This window comes from Lissotriton vulgaris, chromosome 9 (assembly GCF_964263255.1).
Source record: "Lissotriton vulgaris chromosome 9, aLisVul1.2, whole genome shotgun sequence".
NCBI classification, from domain to species: Eukaryota; Metazoa; Chordata; class Amphibia; order Caudata; family Salamandridae; genus Lissotriton; species Lissotriton vulgaris.
In genome coordinates this window covers 1,166,344,334-1,166,366,821 of record NC_141697.1, presented here as the reverse complement: position 1 = coordinate 1,166,366,821, position 22,488 = coordinate 1,166,344,334, and the positions used below count along the sequence as shown (strand labels likewise).

General features: G+C 47.9%; 1 protein-coding gene across 1 annotated transcript in view; it reads right to left on the bottom strand.

Moving 5' to 3' along the window:
* Nucleotides 1-21,891, bottom strand: part of EDEM1 (ER degradation enhancing alpha-mannosidase like protein 1) — a 133,466-nt gene extending 111,575 nt beyond the window's left edge. The window contains exon 1 of the mRNA XM_086939212.1: nt 21,376-21,891. Coding sequence (XP_086795338.1) covers nt 21,376-21,728 — 353 coding nt within the window. The 5' untranslated portion in view covers nt 21,729-21,891. The remainder of the gene's footprint in view (nt 1-21,375) is intronic.
* Nucleotides 21,892-22,488: the final 597 nt, after the last annotated feature.

Here is a 22,488-nt window from a genome sequence, read left to right as displayed (position 1 = left end):
CGGAAAGAAAGTTGCAGAATAATGGGTGTTTACCCTCCCCAGGTAAGTACATTGGTGGGACAGCGGTCCACATCTCCAGCAACATACTCATATTTTTTCACCACCGATTTGAAAAATGCACAGGTCTCGCTCATTAATGGCCAGCACCGACAAAACACTTTGGCACACCTCCCGCCACAAGTTCCAGAATTGCGAACTTTAGAGCTGGGGAGCTACGATCGAATCTCTGCATCAGCTCAAAATCCTGTGAATCCAGGCAAATCGCATTGTCTCCCCGTGCCTACCACAAATTAATGTGTTCTTCTGTAATGTAAATTTTGCAGCGTGAATCTTTCTGGATTCACTATGCTGTGAATATTCCGCTATCTGGTGGTTGGGTCCGGAATCGTAGTCTTTTTTTCTCTTTTTTTTCGTAACCCAGGTGGGCGGCGTCGTCCCACCATTTGGTGTACCTTCGGTGACGTCGGCATGCTTCCGGCGGAAGCTCCCACCCTTGGGCGCCATCTTCAGATTCTTTCGCAAACTCGTGCCTGAAGACAGCCTTGGACGGGGCAGAAACATCCAGCAGGCTGGTGGCTATAGGAATCACAGAGAGAAGGCAAGCCTGGCTCAGGATCTCAGGCTTCAAGACGGAGGTTCAAAACAACATCCTGAACAAGCCTTTCAATGGAGAAACACTGTTCGGAGCCCCAGTTGATGAGAAACTCACCCAACTGAAGAAAGACAACGAGACTGCAAGGTCCATGGGGGCCCTGCAATTCAGGGGGATGAGAAGAGGCACTCCTACGCAGAGGCCAAACGGAAGGGGAGGAACCCGGCAAGGACAACCACACCAGGCGTTCCAGCAGGGTCAACAGAGTGACAACCAAAGCCACCAGGGCCAGCAGGAGCAAAACTGGAACTACCAGAACGGGGGCCAGTCCTTTCGCGGGAGAGGAAACGGACGAGGCCAGAGAAGGAGAGGCGGTGAAAAACCCACCTCTAAGTGACTTCACACAGGAAAAAGGTGCTCACCCACTCAAACCCTCCGAGGGAAGAGCACGGAAAAGCAAAGAGGAGAGGTCTACACGGACAAGTCACAAAAGAACATGTAACACCAGTAGGAGGCAGGCTGAGATTTTTCCTCCAAGAGTGGAGGAAAATAACCACAGACAAGTGGATACTCAACATCATACAGTTCGGATACTGCATAGTGTTGGAAAAAACCCCAAACAGAAAGCCAAAGAAAAGAGAACACTCTGGAAGAGAGCTGCAATTGCTCCAAGAGGAAGCTCAAGAACTCCTCCTCAAAGAGGCCATCGAACCGGTCCCATTCAAAGAACAGAACAGGGGAGTGTACTCAAACTACTTCCTGGTGCCAAAAGTGGACGAAAGCCTAAGACCAATCCTGGATCTACGGTTACTAAACAAGTATGTAAAGACTCAAATTCAAGATGACGTCCCTACAAGAGGTCATCCCACAGATAAAGGCTGGGGACTTCTTGTCCACCGTAGACCTCAAAGATACATACCTGCACATCCCCATGAACAGGCAGCACAAGCACATGCTAAGATTCACAGTAAACAAGGACCACTACCAATTCACAACCCTGGCATTCGGTCTAAAGTCCGCACCAAGGGTATTCACCAAATGCCTCGAAGAGAGGGGATACACGTGTACCCCTACCTCGACGACTGGCTCAAAGGCAAGCTCTTACAGGACATTCAATGGTTCATGCAGAGCAAGTCACAAGTCACAAGAACGCTAACAAGCCTGGGATTCTCCATACATTGCGGAAAATGCTCGATGGAACCAGAGCTCAAATCAACACCGTCCAATGCAGTTTGTTACCCAGCAAAAAGAGGACACTCAGCCTACTGAGGGAGAAACGTCACTACCAGAAGGGGCGAGCTCTGACAGTGAGGACAGTGAGCAAGATCTTGGGAATTATGGCGTCATGCATACACCTGGTCCGCAATGTACGCCTACAAATGAGACCACTCCAAGAGTGGCTGCAACAGCAATGGTCACAAGCTACAGGAAGTTGGGAGGATCTAGCGGTTGTAACGCACAAGGTGCAGGAAGAAATGAAGTGGTGGACCAAAGAGAGGATAACAATAGGGAAGCCTCTAGCACCACCGGACCCAACAGTGACCATCACCACAGACTCATCCCAGAAGGGATGGGGCGCTCACATGAACAGGCTCAGAGTGAGGGGTCTGTGGAGCCCAGCGGATGCGGTCAGACACATCAATTACCTAGAGCTGAAAACAGTGTTGCTTGCCCTCAAGGCCTTTCAGAAACAACTGTACAACCAAAAGGTGCTGATACAAACAGACAACACCACAACGATGTTTTACATCAACAAGCAGGGGGGAACTCAATCATTCCCTCTGTCAAGCTTGGCACAGGAAATCTGGAGATGGGCAATACCACTCAAAATAGACCTGCTAGCCATACACCTGCCAGGGAAGGATAATGTAGAAGCGGATTGGCACAGCAGGCAGACTTCAGCATCCCACGAGTGGGAACTCAACAAACAGGAACCAGAAAGACTATTCAGGAGGTGGGGCACTGCAACAATAGACCTGTTTGCAACACGCCAGAATGCAAAATGCCAGTACTTTGCATCCAGACAACCAGAGGCACTATCCCAGGGGAAGCTGGACAAAAAACATTTGCCTATGCTTTTCCCCCGATACCACTGATCCCCAGGGTTTTCAACAAATGCATGACGAGCAACATGACGCTCATCCTGGTGGCACCACAATGGGCCAGCCAGACCTGGTACTCACAGATAATGGAGATGGCGCAGGGCCCACCCCACAAGTTCTCAAAAAGAAGAGACCTTCTCTCCGTGGAAAATGGAGAAGTTCTACACCCAGAGCCGGAGAACCTCAGCCTCTCAGCTTGGCTCCTGAGGACTTGGAGTTCGCACATCTAAAACTACCAAAGAGCACCCTGCGGGTGCTGCGGGAGGCAAGAAGGCCCAGCACACTTAAGTGCTATGGGGAAAAATGGAAAAGATTCACTCAATGGTGCTGCAAGAAAAAACTCCATAGAAAGCTGACCAAGGAATCAACGGTGCCAAGATACCTCACGCACCTAATAAAAGCTAAGCTAAGCTCATCCTCGCTGAGGGTACACCTGGCAGCGATTGTCGCATACACAAGAGGTGAAACAGGGAGAAGCTTCTTTACATCTCAAGTAGTAAAAAGATTCCTAGAAGGGGCTAAAAGAATAGCGCCACCAAAAAGGATGCCGCTGCCGGCATGGAACCTGAATGTGGTACTGACAGAGCTCATGAAAGCACCTTTAGAACCCATCCACAAGGCATCATTGCAAATGCGGACAATGAAAGCGGCCTTTCTGGTAGCAATCACCTCGCTACGCAGGGTGAGCGAACTACAGGCACTAACACTGCAGGAACCCTACATCCAGATACACAGTGACAGGGTCGTGATGAGAACAGACCCGCACTTCATGCCAAAGGTGGTGTCAAGGTTCCACATGAATCAGAGTATTCAAATTCCTAGCTTCTTCCAGAACCCCACGACAAGCGCTGAGAGGGCGCTACACACTCTAGACGCAAGAAGGGCAGTGATGCACTACATTGAAAGGACGAAGGAACACAGGAAGACAAAACAGTTCTTCGTAACCTTCGCAAACAGTTACCTGGGTAGACCAGTGACTAAGAACACCATAGCTCGATGGATCGCACAAACGATACAATTCTGCCACAAGCAAGAGGGCCAGGAGCTAAAAGGAGGGGCACAGGCCCACTCAACCAGAAAGAAAGGAGCAACAATTGCCTTTCTGGCCAACACACCAATTCAGGACATATGTCTGGCGGCAACATGGGCTTCAGTGCACACGTTCACTAAGCACTATTGCGTGGATGTACAGATGAACAAGGAAGCACAAGTAGGACAAAGAGTGCTTCAACATATATTCAACAACCAACGCTCATCTTCCACCCAGCCACCACAAAAGTAACGAAACTGCTACAAAATATATGCACAGCATAGTGAATCCAGAAAGATTTACGCTGCAAAATGAATAGTTTCTTACCTGTCGGTGTAGTTTTGCAGCTTGAAGATCTTTCTGGATTCACTAGCGAACCCACCCGCCTCCGCCAGAAAGATGAGGCTGGAGAAGAAGGTGGAAACACATGGAATAGAAAGCAGGTTGAAGCTTACTAGATACATGAAAAGAATTACGTTGAAAAGAATTATGTTGAAGAAAGGTTTAACAAATATAGCCATGGATTCACTACAAGGACAAAAAAGAGAAAAAAAGAATCCGAAGATGGCGCCCAAGGGTGGGAGCTTCCGCCAGAAGCATGCCGACGTCACCGAAGGTACACCAAATGGTGGGACGTCGACGCCCAGCTGGGCTACGAAAAAAAAAAAAGAGAGAAAAAAAGATACGATTCCGGACCCAACCACCAGATAGCGGAATATGCACAGCATAGTGAATCCAGAAAGATCTTCAAGCTGCAAAACTACACCGACAGGTAAGAAACTATTCGTTGTGCTCAGATATGTTGTCGAGTTCGCGCTATACAATATTGCAAGGAAAAATAAAGTAGGGAAACTCGAGTTCACACACTACTGAACGCGCACTCTTAAGTGCATCAGCAGTGCACTGTGAATCGGAGCGTTTCACAGGCCTGTCACAGATAAGAAATGCTATCAAAACGAAATCCTACAAAACAATATACTACTGGCCGGCAGCAATTCATACCCGGACAACGTCGGGACGGGCTGCTAGTGTTTAATAAAGCAAAACTTTTGTAACCTTAACCCTTACTTTCTCTACCAGAAAACAAGAGTTTGCCTACTGCTCTGCAGGGATGGAGGAAAAAGCATGTACATGGTTCACAAGCCTTTCAGGGCTATCTCCCACCAATTTATACAGATGCTTAGCCCTTGAGTTCCCAGACTGGAGTCTCCTATAAATTCATTGGTCTCTTTTCCATTTCCTAAGATGATGATACGTCTTCCTACAACACCCCAGGGATAATCAGGATGTTTTTACTATTAAAGTCCCCCAAATCCATAAGAAAAATTTAGGTTGCAGATCCTTCCATACAATAGCATTCCACCATTAGATTGTGAATGCACTGTCCTTTCTTAGGTCTCACCTGTGACAGCACACATGCTCTTGCTTGAGAGATATTGTATACAACAAGGGGATTCCATTCCACCTGGTGCTTAACATTTATTGACTTTGTCACACTTATTTGCTGCCTTTAAATTGGCCAGCCCATGGTTCCTTCGGGTGAAGCATGGACCAAGTACCAACTGCTTAAGTCGGAGTGCTGTCCTTCCTCTTCCATGTTGTGTTTGAAGTTTTACATTTATTTTTTCTTCTTCCTTCTAGTCCTTTTTGAACCTCTTGCCATTTGTAGCTATCTTTTACTATGAAACACATATGCACACTTCACAAAACCCTTTTCTTCTTTGAAATGGATGTTTATTTTGACAACAGATGGTATCTGCTTCCAAATGTATATTTTCTAAGACATGGGTGCAATTGCTTTCTTTATTTAATAAGGTTTCATGGCCAAATTTCAGTTTTTTTTCTTTTCTATGCAGGGTGTGGATTAACTGGTCTGCTAAGAACTTAAAGGGTGATGTGTCGATACCTAGCAAACAATGACATAGCCAATAGGTTTCACCTTTAAGAATAGTGGCTTTGCAATTGCCTTCTGTTTCTGCTGTACAGCATGGGAATTGTCAACTTTGGCAAGTATCTGAAGCCAAGCTGTAAAGTAATGTGGCTGCTATGCAACATGTCTACAGTAATAACAAGCATTTGTAATAAAATCGGACATGCATTAGTGAAAGTTAGAGCTATTGGCGTAGCAAATTACATTGTTTTTTAGTTTATTTTTTTGTTTGCAGTAGAGTGATCATTTGACCTATCTAAGGAGATAGGAATGAAAGGGGATGGATAGGAAACTGTGGAAAGCAGGGCTGGTACGACAAATGCATTAAAGGAAAGAGGAAAGATGAAATTTGCGCACATATAAAGTGCCCCTCCACCACTGAATGAGACAATAGGAAGAGCACTCACAGCAGAGCACTTATCTGAATATTGTATGCATACTGTAGTGTTAGCAACTTTGTAGATATTAAACTTTAAATATATGCCTTTAATGTCTATGTAAGCACTCCACTATCCTTTTGGAAAGTATAGGCTCCAAGAGCTGAGTTGAAGTGATGTGATAATGACAAAAGGGCAGAGGGGGATGTGGGGGCGGGGGACAACGAGAGAGAGAGTTAGCAGGCGACAGGGTGTAGTGAAAGCAAATAGAGGCAGCTGTTCCTATGCACAGGGCGTCCGGTCGCTTGTCTTCAGAGACAGCAATGGAGTGAGTCAGCAGGTCCCACCAAACCTGAAGTATTTTATGATATAATTATAATAAACTTAGTGTCACAAAATCAACCACCCGGGACTCACTCTTTAAAATGGGCTGCATTCACATTGTAGCCAGATGTTTGTTGTAATTTTCTGTAATGGAGCTGGGGATACAAAACTATTAGTATTTACTTAATTAATCAGGAGGCATAAAAGTAAATTATTGAGGTGGGCGGCCACATGCTGTCTGAACATGCAGGCTGCAGGGAGAGATGCAGACAGTGTTTTGCAGCTAATACTGTTAAAAGTTAGGCTGCAAACGTCAACATTATCGGCGCCATCTTGCTCTTTTTGAACCCATTCGTGCACGTAAGCGGCAGCCATTTTGAGCACCATGGCCTCCCTGCCCCTCGCTGATAGCCAGCGCGTCTCTCTCTCTCTCTCCTAACCTCGCAGGCATCCCCCGCACGCTGACAACCCCCCGCTCTCACATGCCTTGGGTCATAAACCCCTCTTCAGCGCAGCTCTGCCTCGGAATCCCATCCCGTTCCCAGCGCGACACCTCCCTTCATTCCTTTCATGGTCCCAGGTCCTTTGATACAAACCCCCTTTTCCTGTGTGCCCGTTTGTCTTCCTCGTTCCCAGGCCGCCACCTGGCCTTGCGGATACTGTTTATTGCCCCCCCCCCGTACAGTAGGAAGCTTCCCCCATTAAAGGACCCTCGAATTGATCAAAGCCCCCACCCTATGAGATCCGATCAACCCCACACATTCCGTGAATCGGCGGAATGTCCAGCTGCGCGATAATCATCACCTGTTGTGACCGGGGTGGGGACTTCAACTGTAAATGTGTGTGGGAACGGGCCTGAAGGGGAGATTCCGAGGATGTCCTTTCATACTTCAAAGCATTGCAAGAATGTGTTACATGCAATAAAGATCATAAACTTGTGTATAAGAGGCCAAGCCTCAGAGATGCGGAGAGAGCACCTCGTGACGATACTTGCTGTCCGAATTGATGTGTTCTCCTCCGGAGAGAATAAACCCTTGTTTCCTGCCTTCTAGTCTCCAGCGCCTGCCTCTTCATTGATTAATATTTTGTGGGTTAAAGAGGTGACACCGCCGGGCAATACTTAAGGATCTTTGTTTATTGGTTGCTTCCCACCTTTTTACAATACTACACCAAAGTTCACTTTTACACAGTGTGCAAAGCACAATAGCAGTGAGAGCTAGGAAGGTCCCAGCTCGTGTGACGGCAGGGGGAAGGAAGGGGTTTCCTCATCACCTGACTAGGGAGGTCAGCCCCCTGTATTACAATTTAGGAGGTCAGGCCGCTGTGCACCGATTTCAGTAGAATTTCCTGTTCCATTCCTTTTTCTGGTAGCAAAAGCTGAGTTGCCAATCAGTCCTCTGACAGCCGTAACCGACAGACCCTTGCATTGCTACCATCGCAGTCACGCCTGCATCTGTCCCATCACTAACAGGGTGTGACCAAAGCAACTCGGCTCACCACTATTATCCTACACAAACATGAGCACAGAACATAAAATCCCTTGAAGCAGGCTGAAGATCGGAAGCAAATGAGCATGTGCTTAATAGACACGTTATATGTGCATGTGTAAAATGGAAAGTTCTAATGTGGATATTAAGTACAATGAATCGAAATACGAATCATTTGCTTTGTAATGTTGATTTACATACAAGCTCGTTGATATTGCCTTACAGTTCTGAGTTTATTTACCGCAAAGTTTCCCAATGCAAAATGGCTGCTGAAAGACACACTGCAACCATGATTTAAGATGAAGAGTGGCCACCAAAAGAGACGGGTGCCGCGCTGTTCTTAAGCAAAAAGTAACAAGCTGGGGCATGCATATTAAAAACATTAATAAAAAAAGAGTGAGAGTGAGTGAGTGAGAGGGTGAGAGAGGGCCCACCTATAACGGGAATGGAGTTGATAAAAACTGATTCCTGCTTACCCGTCACATCGTAATGAAAGCGCCAACGGATATAGGAGAATGGCATAGGGAGGGGAGGCTGCTGCAGCCCAGGAGACGGAGCGAAGAGCAGCTATTCAGAATAAAAACTAAATACGATGGGGGGGGGGGGGGAATTGGTGTTATAGGAACAGCACAAGAGATTACGTGAACTGGGAGCAGTAACGAGTAGAGAGCAGAAAGGCAAAGTAGCGCACTGAAGCAAAACATATGGCCCATAGTAAAAGGATTCATGTAGCAGGAGCAGTCTTCATGACGGAACAAAACAGCAAAAAGCGGGTCAAACATATGCTATTGGCCAACGAAAACAAAGGAATTTGTAAAGGCAGACGAAAGAACCAATGGAAAGCGATGGGCATGTTTAAGACCCATAGACTGAATACAACATGTGGAAGACAGCGCGTGCGCTGCCTAGGCTAGACCTAAAAAGGGCCATGATGCATCTAGCGATAACGCCCCCAAAAAATTCTAATTAAAAAAAATTAGAATTTGCCCTGGCGTGTGTTAAGGCGCTTTCTTAAATTAGTTTCACCTACACTGCAAAGCATTTGCACTTCTGTACAGAATAGCTGCAAAACACTGCCAATAGCGTATTTACCTTTCAATAGATGAGGGAAAACAGCATTCAGGAAACTTCTTAAGATCTTACTATTTCTTAAATGAGCATTCAGCATTTAACATTTCTTCTATAGGAGCCAGCATGAGATCTCTAATGGCAAAAGTGAAATCAACAGCCAGGTTTAATGCAGCAAACAGTTCCACATACAAATGTGCTAAAACTGTAGCAATTCTGAGCAAACACGTGGATTAGTGAGAAGGGAAGGACAAAGCAATGCTGTAAGTGTGTTATAGTTTGATGCATGATGCAAATCAAGTAGGTGGATAGCACATGGCAGTCAAAGGATCTCTGCAAAGGAATTTCTTCCTTGATACTTTTGCAGAACTTGACGTGTTCAAATCCCAGGCTTATTGTAGAGATTGGACTGTAGCAGCAGCTGAGTCCATTCACACTGGTAGACACCCTGTAAATCGTAAGGGTGGTTGTGCAACAGCAGAGCCAGTTCAAGATGGTTATATGCTTTAGCGGGAAAGCCAAACTGTGATGGGGAATTGTCTGAATTAATGTCCGCTACAAGTGACTACTGGATTACTGTTCTACTGGAGAAGAAGCAAGACTTATTTGCCTACGGCAAGTCTTGCCTCGGTCTATAGAGTTGTCTAGTGGGTAAACAAAAATGGACTGGAAAGCTGCCCTGTGCGATTTCCAGTGCTTGAGATTAATTTAAGCATATTTTCCATCACCTTCAGGTCTGTTGCAGTAGATACCCCAAGTGCACGAAATATGCAGTTATGGTCCTGTCCTCACTGAATAGGTCAAGTAGATTGAAACAAGGCTGTGGCTGTATGTGTCCCAAACTTGAAAGGAACTGACCTGGCTGTTTGGGCTGAAATGATTATAAACAAGCAATGCTGGTCTTCGTCTAAAGTGGAGTTAAAATTATAGACTGGAATGCAGCACAAGAAATCACTAGTGGTTCAGAAAAATTAAAGCATTCTTTCCATCACCTTTATTAGGCTTCAGCTCCAGGATGTCAGACATGTCATCGATGTCCTTAAATGTCTACAGGTGGTAAGCTCATCAACACCGACTTGTTGACTAAAACGAAACATTTAATTTTTACCCACTGTCGTCAGATCTTGACAAGGCCTAATTTTGTACTACCAGAAAGATTTCTTCCATGCCACAATCCCAAAAAAATGCAGTATCTTAAAAGACCACACAGCGATTGCTGTCACAATACATCTGCAGCTCAGACATGATGATAAAAAAAATCTTTAAAAAAAAGAGAAACATTCTAGATTACCCATTGCTGGGAACTGCTAGAGATGCAGGACTGGGTAAAAGGCTGGTATTTTTCTCTACACTGGACGGATGACCCCTTTGTTGAGAAACAAATGTCCCCTCCATGGTTCTTGCACAGAATGCCCGACCGCATGCATCCAATATCTTGACTTTATTTGTTTACCCTGGCATCACACTAATCTAGCATATGTGTAGAGGCCTAGGCAAGTAGATCCTGGGCATGTCCTGTGACCTGGAGAGGGGCAGCAAGAGTGCGTTCAGTCGATACCAGTGGACTTTTGTCCCAGTCAATGGGTTTAGTACATAGAATGGTGGCGGCAGCATATCTAGGTTTAAAAATTATTAGTGTGGCCAGACCTTTTTATCATAGTCACTGGAATTGGAGGCTAATGTAAGTTCAGCATTGATGTGCTTATTGAGTCCTTTGCACTAACTTCCCCAGTGTGAGTTAAGCATGCTGATGTGTGTAGCCTGCTCAGCGTGTGAGAGTGGACCAGAGTAATAGAGTACAGTATGATCCATTTTGGATACCTCTAGCCTAGTCTTGCACAAGACAGAGGTTAGCGTTGTGCTCTCAGATATTGAAAGTGTATGCTCACACTTCCCAAGCTGGAGAGAGAACTAGACACCGATGAGTAGGGAAACTAGACAGGGCTCCTTAAGTTATTCTTTGAGGTCTTTCGGTTAGCAAAGAACTGCTAATTAGTTTTCCTAAGTGCAGCAATTTGGTGGAGGCAAGGTGTGAGATGCCCAATTCCGTTGTGAAAGAGGTGGAAGCCTTAAGGCGAGTCATGAAGTTTTGTCTTTTGCGATTACTCTTTCAGTTTGGCTGATGACAGCCAGGTGGAGAAACCTCACAGATCTTTTTGCCTCTGTTGTGGGAGCTCCAGCCTATGGACTACCGTGTGGTGTGTCTAAAGAAGTGTCTGGAAAGGACAACTTGTAATGATAACTACCCAAAATAGATCTAGTTTCTTACAGTGGACCCTATGTGCTAGTTGTGCAAAGAAGTGGGACCCCACTAGTTGTTCCAAATCTTAGTTCTCTAGGGCCTGAAATTGAAGTTCTCTACCAGGTACGAGAAGAGTTTCTGTGCAATCAGGGCTAGTGTCTGACAGCCAGTCTCCTAGAGGTGAGGGAGACATCACCTGAAGCCTGGATCTCTTGCTGGAGAAGATATGTGCCTGTCCAGTATAGCCTAGATGCCGGCCTACTGAAAAACCGTAGGAACCAGCCTACTTTGAAGGAAGAGAGACTGTACTGGAAGAAATAGTGCAGCCCTGGTGGTTGTGGGGCACTCATAAGAGCAGATTGCTGGAGAGCGATCTGGAAGGACCCAGGCCAAGGGCCGCCATGATTCTATCAGCGATGCCAGACAGGAACTCACAACTCTACCATTGCTCAAAGACAGTCCTGTGAAGCTGCTGAAGATGCTCCAGGCTAAGGTGGGGATGCATCTACCTGGAGATCGCTCTGTTTAGGGCTGCAGCAGATGAATTTATATCAGACCTGTTTAAAAGTGTCAGCCCAGTACTCAGTCCATGTGGAGCTACAACTGTAAAAGTTCTGTTCTGCTTTTGTGGGGTTAATACTGCGAATTTGTGATCAGTCCATGTGGGGTAGTAACGCCCAAGTGTTGCAAGGCCCTGTCAGGGGCTCTGTGCCAGGACCAGCCTACCCTTCGTAACGTGTGGGAACATTACGAACACGCAGAGGTCAATGGCACTCCCCATCGACCGAGTCAGGGTCACACAGAATCTAAATGGCTGATCCCTGTTCCTGAGAAGTAAGGGTAAGTGTTTCCCGAGCACTGTCCACAACAAAATTGGAAGAGACTGACGAATACCTTGCAGTGCACGACACTCAACCAAGTACACGGTATGCCCGAGGCAACGGGCAGGGCGGGCCAGTACTGAACAAACTAAGACTCGCCCTAGAGAAGGTAATAGCTGAGAAACTTAATGCAAATATAGTTTTTGGAGGGCATTTAATCTAATCTACACTTGCCCAAAAAGCTCAAGTATCATAAATCTTATATTACGTTAGCTGGAACTATAAAGTGTGGGTTATCACCCGGTAGGGTGTCCAGGCTCTGAAGAAGGTGTTTAGGTGTGGGTCTGCAACACTGGTGAGTGGGTTGGCTATGGGTAGTTAGTTGATGAACCAGGTCTTCAGCTTCCCAGGGAGTTCAAGAAGCAAGGAGGTCATTGCAGGCTTTCGGTGTGATGTGTGAGAATGCTAGACCTCCCAATCTGCTTTAGAGGATCTGCACAAGTGAGGCAGAGCGCAGGTGTCTGGTGGGTTGGTGGAAGTGAAGGCGGTTATTAAGATATGCTGGTCCTATGTTGTTCAATGCCCTGTATACATGAGAGAGGAGTTTGAATTGACACATTTGTGTATAGACAGCTACTGGAGCGGTCTGACGTGTGGAGTGATGCGAGTGAGACATGGGATGTCTAGAAGGAGTATTGCTGCAATTTATGGATAGTAAGAAGTCAGAGGTTAGAGATTCTGGCATAAATTGCATTGCCATAGTCTAGTCAGCTTGTGATGAAGGCTTGAGTGACCGTACACCTGAAGTACCTGACAATCAATCTGAAGATTTTTCAAAGCATGTTGAGTATATGGAAGCAGGAAGAGCTTACTGAGTGTTCCTGTGCTGAAATGTTTTTTTTATCAAAGATGATTCTTGCATGGTTGGTTGGTTTAGGTGTATGACAAAGCTCTAAATTTCACCAGGTGGGGTGCCAGGGGGAGTTCCTGTCCTAAGATCAATCCTACCGTCTTGTTGGAGTTAAGTTTTAGGCAGTTGTTTTTTATCCACTGTGCTACATGTAAAATGCATTTGGTGGAGTTTGTTCTGCTGGCAGTGGTCTTGTCTGACATTCATAAAATGAGTTGGGTGCCATTAGCCTAAGAAATGATGGGACTGCTGTGCGCTCCGATGGCGTTGGTGATTGGGGTCATGCAAGTGTTGAACAGAGTTGGGCTGAGTTATGAACCCTGGAGGACTCCGCAGATCAAGTTCTTGAGTCTTGATGTGTATGGTAGGAGTCTGTCGTTCGTGTGAGGAAGGAGCACATCCAGTTGAGGGAAGGACCTTGCATGCCTTTGCCATTTACTCTTCTGATTAAGCTGGAGTGCTATACTGTATTGAACGCAGCTGAGGTCAGGCGATATAAGGTCAGCTGTTTCTCAACAGTCGAGTATGGTGCGGATCTTATCTGTGGCAATGAGGAGTGCTGTCTCTATGCTATGGTTGCTTCAAAAACCGGACTGGGTGTGGTCGAGTAGGTAGTACAGTTCAAGGTGGCTTGTGAGTTCTTAGTGGATTGTCCTATCACTTTGGCTGGGTACCAGAGCAGGAAGATAAGAGAAGTTGTTCATCTCAATAGGGGTCGGCTGAAGGTATTTTGCCAAAAGACGTGACTGCTGCTTGTTTCCCGTCTTCAGGGAAGGTGAATGATGTGATCGAGAAGCTGATGATGTGGGTAAGGAGTTGGCCGATCAGTAGTCTTCCATGTTGTAGATGTGATGGGAGCAAGGGTCTTTTGGGGACCCGTAGTGGACAGTTTTCATTATTGCAGTGATATCTTCCTCAGTGTTTCCAGTTTGTTAGGTGAGTGTTTTGGCTGGTAATGGGTAAGGTGTCGATGATGTCCCTAGGGTTAGGTTGTTGTTCAAAGTCACTGTAGATATTTTCGATTCTGCTATGAAAGAAATTGGAAAGGCTGTTGCAAATTCCTAAGAAGAAGTGATGGAGCTGACTGTGGCCTCTGGGGTGGTGAACTCCTTGATGATCGAGAATATCTCTTTGCAGTTGGTGGAGCTACCTTCAATCCATTCAGTATGAGCTCTTCTCATGGTATCTCTCTAGAGAAAGTGGTAGTGCCCAAGTGCCGCCTTGTAGACAAATACGGCATCGGCTTCATGGTTGGATCGCCATTTTCTTTCCAGCTGCTTGCAGTATCTTTTGGAGTCCCGGAGCTTATCAATGTGTATCCAGTGGCCTGTCTGTTGGTTTTGTAATGTTTATGAATTTTGATGTGTACGGGTGGGTCTGCCCCGGTCTTGATCCACTGGTAGTAGTAGGTGTTTTCGTTGTCAAAGTTGTTGGTGGTGTTGGATTGGTCCGTTTCAAGAGTATTATGCTGGTCAGCTTCTGTTATTTTGTTCTAGTTTTGGCTGCTTTGGCATGTGATGTGGAGATCTGTAAGTGTATGATGGAGTTATTAGTCCAAGTGAAGTGCTTTCTATTTGTTGATGCCGGACGCGAAGGCAGGATCTATGGTGTGTCCTACGAGTGATATATTGGGGGGGGGGGGGGGTTCGTCGATTATGAGCTCCAAAAGTCTGACGTCAGTAGAGGAGGGAATCAATGGAGTCGTCCAAGTGAAAATTAAAAGTTGGCAAGTAGTATGAAGTCCTGGGAGTTGATGGTGAGGGATGCGATGAAGTCTGAGATGAGGTTGCTGAACGCGCATGGGGTTGTTGCACTGGGCAAAGTTCAGGCACGGATGGGCTTCCCATTGGTGCGGACGTGCCACAGCCACTATTAAGTAGCTCCTGAGAGGTTAGAGGTTGGAGGAGAGCAGGGGGCAGTGGGCAGGAAGAAGCAAGGCAGCAAGGCAAAACGACACAGGAGAGCAGGTAAGGATGATGTAAGGGGGCAGGAGGGTGGGCAGCAGGGCAAGAGAGGAGGAGTGAAGCAGCACAAGAGGAGACTGAGGCAGATAGGATAAAGGAACATGAGACAGACAAGTGGGAAAAAACAAAGAAAAATAGAGCACGTGCCGAAACACGCATAGATAGAGCACAGAAAAACAATAGCACAAGTGTGTAAAAAGTATGAAAGGGCCTAGACTGGTGAGAGGACCAGTCCCAGGTAATTGGAGGACGAAGCTGGGCCTAGGCCTGGGCTTATGTTTTACTGCTACTAGTTTGTACCGTTTAGCACTAGTGTGCAATACAGTATGTTCTTTTCTTATAGGACACGCACTGGCCAGGACATCCACTTAATTAAATTGTTGATCGACAGTTGAGCTCTGTGCTCGAGCAGCCCACACTATTTCCTTGAGAAGACTGCTATCACTACTCTAAGAGTCAAGAGCGGAATGGGTTGTAGTTGGCTCCGTTTCCAGAGCCATCGCAGGACACACTCTAAAAAGAGGCAAATACCTCTGCCGTCAGACGGCTGAGGCCCAGGAGCCCAGAAACCCTAGAAAATCTCTCCAGTAAAGAATACATCCTCAGACTCATCCCTCACTGCACATAACTTCACAACATTCTTCTCTATCAAGGTTCAAACATCAATAACTTTACATGTTTCTCATCCAGCTTTCTCCATACCAATGCCCGTTTAGAAGGCTTCCTCGCTCACCTTCTTGCCATTTCTTCTGAACTTAAACCAATCTATGAGTGCGCCAAACCTTTGAGTGCCCCTTCTCACTGATTTACCCTACAACCCATCAAGATACTGATAGAATCTTGATGGTTTTTAGGGTAACCCGCCCACCAAGATCACCTATGCAGACATTTCCTATCACCGCTGCTTCACGACACTTGGCAATCTCAACAATTGTGGAATGAGAAGACTAAAGTGTGGAAAGGCCACAAGGGGAACATATCTCAAGTAACTCTCTTATGGTTACAACTGCAATGAAAATAGGGTATGGTTTAACAAAATATTATCTATGTACCAGGAAGGCATTGTTAACTTTATAATGAAGGCACACCTATTTGCAATGACTGAGAACTGAATCGTTGAGTAAATTTTTAATGCTGGATGAGGGAATAACTACCTGTACTTAGACGTTGTGCTGGAGCTTCCATGTCATTCAGTGGAATAAATCACTCTAAAAGAACAATCATGCTCATGAATTTTACTTAAGGTTATGTGGTTCACAACACCTACATCCTAAAATGTTAGAACATGAGTGCAGGCAGGTCGCCCCACACCGCCACTCGTCACCTGTTCACCGGCTGTTTCCTGTACCCCTGCTGCCGCCCCCTGGTCCCTGGGCTTCCCTCGCCCTGCACACCAGTTTTTCCCCCCGACCCCCACTGCTCCCGACCCAGCCTTCCCGCCGCTGCCTCCCTGCGGCCCTGCACCCCAGCACACCCATTGGCCTCCCCGCTCCCGCCGCCCAGCTGCTCCTCCCTCGCAAGCCTCCTCATACGCAGGCTGAGAAGCAGCTGCGCAGCGGACGCGCGCTGCGGGCGCTTCGCTGGCACGCCAAAGGCAAGCCCGTCTGCGCCCGTCCGCGCCTGGACCGCGCCAGAACCCCTGCACCCCGCGAAAGCCACGACACCAGAATCCACTACAACGCCAGCACCATCCACGCACTCAACGCCGGCCGAAACCGCACCTGCTTCCAGGCAACCCTGAAACGGACCCTTCTCCTGCCGCACCTGCAGCTTCACCTGCGACAGAAACACCAAATCTCCAAGGACTGGACCCAACCACCTCAGCGGCATACTCCTCAACACCCGCTCCGCATGCAAACAAGTCATCGAGCTCTGGGATCTGCTCGACACCTCCGCTTCAGACGTGGCCTTCCTGACCGAGACCTGGTGGAACGACTCATCGGCGCCCGACCTCGCCATAGCCATCCCGGACAGCTACAAGATCACCCGCAGGGATCGCGCCAATGGAATCGGAGGAGGAATAGCCATCATCCACAAGTCAACCCTCAAAGTCGCCACCCACGCAGACGACACCCTCAACACCGCCAAACACTTGCACTTCCGGATCCACACTGACCCAAACACCACCCTCAGAGGAACACTCATCTACAGACCCCCGGACCCCGGGCTCAGTTCAGCGACTCCACCGCCGACCTCGCCAGCACCCACGCACTCGCCTCCACAGACTACATCCTCCTCGGGGACCTGCACTTCCACCTAGAGAACAACAATGACGCCAACTCCGCCACCCTGATCGACAACCTCTGCCTCAGACAACTCATCACCACACCCACCCACAGCGCCGGCCACACGCTTGACCCCATCTTCTCCACAGGCTCCCACGTCACCTTCGACCACACCACCAAACTCCACTGGACCGATCACCGCTGCATCCACTTCACCTTTAAGAAACCAACCACGCACCATCGCACCCAACAGCTGCCTCGCCACTGCTGGAGCAAAGTCACCGAAGACCAGCTGCTCACCTCCTTTGCTAAGAACCCACCCACCATCCACACCAACTCTGACGCCGCAGCCCACAACCTCATACAGTGGATCGACGACTGTGCCAACACCCTCGCCCCGCTCAAGAAACCCTCCAACAGCAACACCAACATGAGAGCCACATGGTTCACCAACGAGCTCCATGCCCCCAAACGCGCATGCGGAAAACTGGAGAAGACATGGCAACACGAACGCACACCGGACAACCACGCAGCCCACAAGGACGCCACCCGCAGAAACCACCACCTCATCAGACTAGCCTAGAGATCCTCCTTTCAAAGACCGCTTGGACAACAACGCGCACAACAGCAAAGAGCTCTTCAGCATCGTAAAGGAACTCTCTAACCCCAGCACCAACGACATCCCGACCTCACAAGAACTGTGCGACTCACTAGCCATCTTCTTCCACCGCAAGATCGATGACATCCATGACAGCTTCAACACCACGACCGCCCGACTACGCCAGATCTTACCTCCCCTGTGAACACCACCAGCGCCAACCGCCTGACCTCCTGGTCCAACGTCAACAACGACGAGACACGAAAGGTCATGAACTCCATCCACTCAGGATGTCTGTCTGACCCGTGCCCACACCACGCAGCCATCACACCCCAACTACTGAAGGTCATCAACATCTACTTTGCAACAGCGACATTCCTGGAAAGCTGGAAGCACGCTGAAATCAACGGTCTCCTCAAGAAGCCCAAAGCAGACCCCAAGGAACTCAAGAACTTCCGGCCCATCTCCCTGCTCACGTTCCCGGCAAAGGTCATCGAGAAAATCATCAACATGCAACTGACCCGCCACCTGGAAGACAACATACTGGACCCGTCCCAGTCCAGATTCAGATGAAACCACAGCACCGAGACAGCCCTCATCGCCGTCACAGACGACATCAGGCGCCAACTAGACAACGGCGAAAAAACATCAGCCCTCATCCTCCTGGACCGGTCAGCCGCGTTCGACATGGTCTGCTATCGCACCCCAAAGACACGCCTCCTAGAAGCCGGAATTTAAGAGAAGGCCCTAGACTGGACCACGTCCTTCCTCACCAGCAGAACCCAGAGCGTCCACCTCCCACCCTTCCGATCCGAAGCCGCCGAAATCATCTCCGGCGTCCCCCAGGGCTCATCCCTCAGCCCGACGCTGTTCAACATCTACATTGCCCCCTTCGCACAAGTGGCCTGCCATCACGACCTCAACATCTCCTACGCCGACGACACCCAGCTCATCCTCTCCCTCACCAAGGACCCACACACCGCCAAAACCAACCTCCACGAGGGAATGAAGGCCGTCGCCCACTGGATGAGGAGCAGCAGTCTGAAGCTGAACTCGGACAAGACGGAGGTCCTCATCCTCAGATCCACCCCCTCAGCCTGGGATGACTCCTGGTGGCCGACCGCACTGGGAACAGCACCAACACCCACTGACCATGCACGCAATCTGGGATTCATCCTCGACTCCTCCCTCTCCATGTCTAAACATGTCAACTCCATCTCCTCCTCTTGCTACAACACCCTCCGCATGCTCCGCAGGATCTACAAGTGGATCCCAACCGAAACAAGAAGAACAGTGACACAGGCCCTCAGCAGCAGACTGGACTAATGAAACGCACTTTACGCAGGAATCCCAGCCAAACACCTACGACAACTACAAAGCATCCAAAACGCCTCCGCCCGACTGATCTTCAACGCCCCCCGCCGCAGCCACATCACCCCCTACCTGAGAGACCTACACTGGCTCCCCTTCGACAAGAGGATCACCTTCAAGCTCCTCACCCACGCACACAAAGAACTCCACAACGCCGGACCTGCCTATCTCAACAGCAGACTCAGCTTCCACACCCCCACCCGCCAGCTCCGCTCCGCCAGCCTTGCCCTTGCCGCTGTTCCCCGCATCCAACGAACGACCTCCGGCAGCAGATCCTTCTCCTACCTCGCCATCAAGACCTGGAACACCCTCCCTACCCACATCTGGCAGACCCAAGACCTACTCACCTTCAGAAGATTCCTCAAGACCTGGCTCTTCAAGCGGTAGCAGCAACCCCGCCCCTCCCCTCAGCGCCTTGGGACCCTCACGGGTAAGTAGCGAGCCGTACAAGTACATTGATTGATTGATGTCCAGTACGGTAAAATGTACCATGACTAAAGATTCTGCAATTAGTTTTTTGTCATTCTTATGTTAATTTTAGCAGTGAAGGAAAAATGTTCATCTGTATTCCAGCTTTACATAACGTAAAGTAAGGGAGAACAATAGTTATATTTTGAGTACTTACAAAAGTCTCTTTTTTTTTTATTTAAAAGTTTTTATTAAAATATATAAAAGAAGTGGAATATACATTTGGCAATTCTTATATACAGTACAGTGTGTTATACGCTTCGCCTTAATCTTCCCCAAAGAGGAGGGAGAGAACGAAAGAGAAAAGAGAGAAGGGGGAAGGGGGGAGGCGCTTCGGTTCCGCGTCTTTTACTGGGTTCTCTTCAGCTGTGCGTCTAGTGGCTCCCACAGGCCTTCTTTCGAGTTGTGTTCCTTTGAGAATTTCCCTGTGATGTTGTTAGCCCCTCTGAGAAAGGTGACCCAGTTCATCCATGTTTTAAAGTTTGCTTTGGTGGTATTTTTCCAGTTCGTCAGGATTATTTTTAGGTCAGCTGTGAGTAGTAGGTCTAGTAGATCTCTCTCTTCTCTGCTGTTTAGGTTCGCTGTCACATGCTCTGTTGCCAGGCTTACAAAGCTGATTGTTAGGTCCGTGTTGAAAGTTTTCCACAAAAAACTAGACAAACTCATGAACATCTTCATATGGAGTAACAAAATACCAAGAATCAACCTACAGAAACTGAGACTAACGAAAGACCTTGGAGGACTCAACCTAGCAAATTTCAAAACCTACCAAACAGCCTGCCTAGCGAGGCAAGGAATCTCCTGGCTAGACGACACCCAAACCTACAAACCAGTTTGGTTAGAGGTGGAAAAGGACACTCTGGGAGGCCTAAACCCAATAGCGCTTCTAACAGCAAACAGACACCCCCAAAGAACAAACCCAATACTGAAACACACCAGGGAGGCTCTGATGAAAATAGACAGGCGTATGGCACGGAAACTGAAAGGCACGACATGGGAATCGATCTGGTTCAACACAAAGATAACCTATCAAGGGGCAACAATGCAAAATGATACATGGATCGGGAAAGGAATTAGCCTTCCAATTCAGCTAGAAATTAAACAACTACCACTAATGTTCCAAAACCTGCAGCAACTACACAAACTCCCTAACCGCGAACTCTACAACTTCCTAAAAATAAAAACAGCCATAACCAAAGCGAACCTACGCAGGGAAGAACCCACCATTATCAAATATATGCAAACGCTCAACTCAGCTGGCCACCAAACGGCAAAGATATACAGGTTCCTCAGCCCCTCCACGTCGTCACTGAACAAGAAAACAAACACATGGGAACAACTCCTAGGCAGGCAGTTAAATGACAAAAGTCTTTCTAAAATCAACACACTTTTGAAAGGCGAGGGAGGAGTGGGGAATCAGGTAAAAAAAAAAAAAAAACTTCTGGGGACGGCCGTGGACAAAAATACACATTCAAGGAGTATCTCACAGACACATGTAGAAGATCTAATTAAATAAAAACTGCTAGAATCTAATCGCCGATTTGGCCGCAAGAATGGTGTCCAAAATGTAAATGTGCGCCACAAAATGTCCATTTTTGGGTTGAAATTTTTACAAATCAATGCTTCAGTAACCTGGGCGATATGAGGGTACATCTTGCATGCATGTCGCCACCCAGCATCTGCCACACTAGAATTCCAGGGTTAACAGCCTCCTCCCGACCCCCCCCCCCCCCCCGCCAACAAAAAACACAAGAATTGTAAAATAAAAAAAAATACACCTACTGGTCGCCCACGACAGAACAGTACAAGCCAATAAACCGAACACAACTTGGCATTGCAGAGGCACTCAGTCCTTCGAATACTTACGGGTTCTCGGTGTCAGGGCCACGTCCCCCGCACAGCACCGGGTTGAGCTCGTCCTGTGGGAAGCCATGCCTCATGTAATTGTCATAGCCGAAGCTGAACATGCCACGGGCTTGCTCCCGCATCCGGTGCCGCAGTCCCGGAGGGAAGGTGCTGTACCGCCGCCCATACTCGTCCCCGTGGGGTAAAAGATAGCGTCCGTATGAAGGCGGGGAACAAGAGGGGAGCCGTGGAACGGCGGGGGAGATGGGCAGTCCAGCCCAGGCACCCCACCACTGCCCAATGCCCAGGCATAACAACCAGTGCAGCCCGAGCCGCAGGAGCAGCAGCGCCAGCACTACAGAGCGCCATGGCATGGTGCAAATCTAGGGCCCCAGCTTCGCATAGCGCCTGTCGCCGCGGAGGGAGAAGGAAAGCGGCAAGGCACAGACTAAAACTCAGCACAGACAGCTGTCTACGCTTCAAGCAAAACACTAAACGTCAACACAAGGGCTCTGCACTTTTAACAATTACAACACTTCCGCGGTAGGCGAGGCATGGCATTGACATAAACATAGGACAATTACTTGAAAGTGTGAATCAGCCCCTCCCTTCGTGACAGGAAACTTTGCAGTCAACGTGAGATTATGAAAGGAAACCGGTAAGATCCAACCCATCTCTTAATATTGATGATCTCTCATAGAATAGATGATCATACAAGTACAGTACCAGCTAGACTAAATCGACTCCAACATGGAGAAGTACTAATGTAATAGTTCAAAGATGGCCGCCGCATATTTAGTAATTGCATAAGGGTACACCAGCCACTGTCGATTTGGTTTTGTGAAACAGTGCGTTTCAAGCCTCCTTTTGAGTTCATTTTGGAGCTTCCTTTACCTTGAGGCGTTTCTCACCCTCCGTAAGTAGACTGTACTACCAGTCTTCAGACAATTGGTCAGAAGTGTGTCGACGTTCCCTATTGTGATTGGCCCTCTAACTTTTATTTCTGTCGTCACTCGACCCGGTTTGACAGCTGTCCTAATCGTCGTGGCACAATATTATTGAAATGAGTGTTTCAGCCAATTCAAACGTGCAAAGTAGTCAGTACTCCATTTGAAGAAGAAAGTCCGGAGTTCA